At 34.4% G+C, this 3,399-nt stretch overlaps 1 protein-coding gene across 1 annotated transcript; it reads left to right on the forward strand.

Moving 5' to 3' along the window:
• The first annotated feature begins 722 nt into the window (after window positions 1-722).
• Window positions 723-2,963, forward strand: LOC111885873 (UDP-arabinopyranose mutase 1). Its single transcript, XM_023882108.3, has 4 exons — window positions 723-1,040; window positions 1,649-1,899; window positions 2,165-2,333; window positions 2,417-2,963. The coding sequence occupies exons 1-4, from the start codon at window positions 726-728 to the stop codon at window positions 2,738-2,740; spliced, it is 1,059 nt and encodes a 352-aa protein (XP_023737876.1). The 5' UTR covers window positions 723-725; the 3' UTR covers window positions 2,741-2,963.
• Window positions 2,964-3,399: the final 436 nt, after the last annotated feature.

Raw genomic sequence — 3,399 nt, forward strand, 5'->3', positions numbered from 1 at the left:
TATTAACTAAAAGGAAAATAATTAAACTTATTATTGTCTAATAAAAAATATTTGAATTTTTAAAAACTTTCAAAACATCATTTGGTTGGGTGACATATTTTTCAATACAATTGATACCACTATATGATAGAACTTTCATACTCAAATTAATTATTACATCCAAACTTACGTATCAATAAAAAAGAGTCATACTTTTAGCTACATAATTGTGCTTCAAGGAATTCACTTTGCTCAATCTGTAAATAACCAAATACATGAATGAGACATAAACATTGCATGTGATACGACTTCTTGAATACTTAAAGTTTATAATGCCTTTTTATAAGAAAATAATCAATTTTTAATTAAATTATTACAAAGATTTATATTTCACGTAGTAAAAGTCGATAATATTAACGTACTCGTTTATTGCCGTTTTCTTGAGGCATAAAGGCATACTGTAAAACGGCTAATCATTTCGTAAATATGTTGTATCCAAGAATGTTTTTACATTAATACCCCTACACAAGTACAACTTTTTACGATAATACCCCTGTATCACAAGTACAAAACAAACACAAGGCATAGCTACAAGATCGGAAAATACTATAGTTTATACTTTGAACAAATCTTAGCCGGTGGACCCTCCTACTCCATCGGTATCGCACGTGACCTTCGTCTCCATTTCTTATATAACACACTCTCTCTCATTAACTCAAACCATTAACCTCTGGTTTTTACAAAACATGGCTGCTTCATCCTCGTACCCTTTGAAAGATGACCTGGATATTGTCATACCTACGATTCGTAACCTCGATTTCCTCGAAATGTGGAGGCCATTCTTTCAACCATATCATTTGATCATTGTTCAAGATGGTGATCCTTCTAGAACGATAAAGGTTCCTGATGGGTTTGATTACGAGCTTTATAATCGAAATGATATTAACAAGATCTTGGGTCCAAAAGCTTCGTGTATTTCGTTTAAGGATTCAGCTTGTCGATGCTTTGGGTATATGGTTTCCAAGAAGAAGTATATCTTCACCATTGATGACGATTGTTTTGTGAGTTGCTTTTTCTGGGTTTTCAATTTAAAGATTTATAAGAATGTGTTGTTTGGATTCCCGATGGTTAAACTTTAAAGTGTCTTGAAATTTATCAAGAAACAAAAGGGGAACATCTTTTGACTGTTTTGATGTATGATCTTAGGTTTTCTACTTTTCTTCATTAAAAAGATGCACTTTTTTTTTTGTATATTATTATGCATAATATACAGAGAGAAAAAAAGAAGAAGCATATTTTAGTGAGATTTAGCATTTACTCGAATCTTTAACCGTTTGGTCGACGAGTCTTAAGTTTTAACTAACATAATCTGTACTTTCATATAATGTTTATTAATACACTCTCATTTCCGTTTATTACAACATTGAACTCTCATTTCCATCTACTACAACATTGAACTCTCAAACACAATGTTGTACATGAAAAAAACAAAAAACAAAAATGAAACAACTTACTTAGGAAAATTTTATTTTGAAGCTCTAAGATAGAACATTATATTTTCATTTTTTAACAAAACAACATACTTTGGAAAAATTTACTTAAATAATTTGTTTTACTATTTCTTGCATTTTAACCCTAAAATTTGTCTAAATCTTAACAATGTCGATAGGTAGCGAAGGACCCGACTGGGAAAGACATAGATGCACTTCAACAACACATCAATAACCTCCTCCACCCTTCAACGCCTTATTTCTTCAACACCCTTTATGATCCTTTTTCCGATGGTGCAGATTTTGTCCGTGGTTACCCTTTCAGTCTTCGTGAAGGTGTCCCAACCGCGGTTTCTCATGGTCTATGGCTCAACATCCCGGACTATGATGCACCAACACAACTCGTTAAGCCCCGAGAGAGAAACACCAGGTACATTGTCGGTTTACAATGGGCATTTTTCAACAAATCGGTCCCACAACCAACATGGGACATGTAAGTCACAATGTTCCCAAACCTGAGACATATCTTAGAGATTCTCATCTTCTTACTGCTAGGACGTTGTTGTATGGAACGTGATACATCTTTTATGAATTCTTATTGCTAGGACATTCACGGGGGACAGGACATTAAAGTATATTCTTATAGATCCATGTCTTTTTTTTTGTTGTATTTTAATGTAATTTGGGGTTTTTAGGTATGTTGATGCAGTCATGACACTCCCAAAGGGGATCTTATTCCCTATGTGTGGAATGAACCTCGCATTTGATCGGAACCTCATCGGTCCAGCCATGTACTTCGGACTCATGGGTGATGGTCAACCTATTGGCCGCTACGATGACATGTGGGCCGGATGGTGTGTCAAGGTATTTATGATCTCTTTTGCTTGTAAACTAAACCATTCCATCACTTAAATAGTTCAATTCAACACTTTATGACAATTTTGTAGGTTATATGTGACCATTTAGGGCTCGGGATCAAGACAGGGCTACCCTACATTTGGCATAGTAAGGCAAGCAACCCATTCGTGAACCTTAAAAAAGAATACAAAGGCATATTTTGGCAAGAAGAGATTATCCCATTTTTCCAAGACGCTACTCTTCCAAAAGAGTGCACAACGGTGCAAGCTTGCTATAAAGAATTATCGAAACAAGTTAAGGATAAACTCGGAAAAATTGACCCATATTTTGTCAAGCTTGCAGACAGCATGGTTACATGGATCGATGCTTGGGAGGAACTCAACCCATCAACTAAGGAAACTAATGGGAAGTGAAGAGATATATTATATATACATACACATCATCTTGGACAAGCTTGAGCATAATAAACATGATGGTTAAATTTGTTGTTTTTATTTATGGACCGAAGAACTTGTAACATTAGTGTTTGTGATATTAAGAAGTTTTTAATTTGTGAAAAAAATCAAACAGGTTTTATTGCAAAGAAATGAGGAAAAAAGGCCTAATTTATGGGTTTCTTAATGAAATGGTAGTTGGATCTTTTGTTTTTATACACTTTGCTTGTGACTCTTTTATTTCTTCTTGTTCATCATTGTTAAGGACAACATTGACTGCATCCGCATCCAATAAAAAGATGTGCTTGTTGGTTATGGTGCGACCCACCCTTAGTTCCGAAGCTTAGTGTTTATGAGGATTGGAAAACATAATCGTGCAGATTTTTTGGTTGGTGCTTTGCTTAATGATGTTGAATATAGCAAAAATGAAGAAAATTATTGTGTAAACTAATGGTTTGTTTGTTACTTTTTATGATGAGGATAGGACCCCGACCTTGTCCATGTTCCTATCTGTTATGTATTTTTTTGGTAGGAAAAAAGGAATTTTGGTCTTATTGCCATAAATCTAAGTCAAATGCATAATATAAAAGAACCGAACTCAAAGATACCCGACGAACGAGTTCTTTGGCAGGGATGAA

Source organism: Lactuca sativa, chromosome 4 (genome assembly GCF_002870075.4).
Source record: "Lactuca sativa cultivar Salinas chromosome 4, Lsat_Salinas_v11, whole genome shotgun sequence".
NCBI lineage: Eukaryota > Viridiplantae > Streptophyta > Magnoliopsida > Asterales > Asteraceae > Lactuca > Lactuca sativa.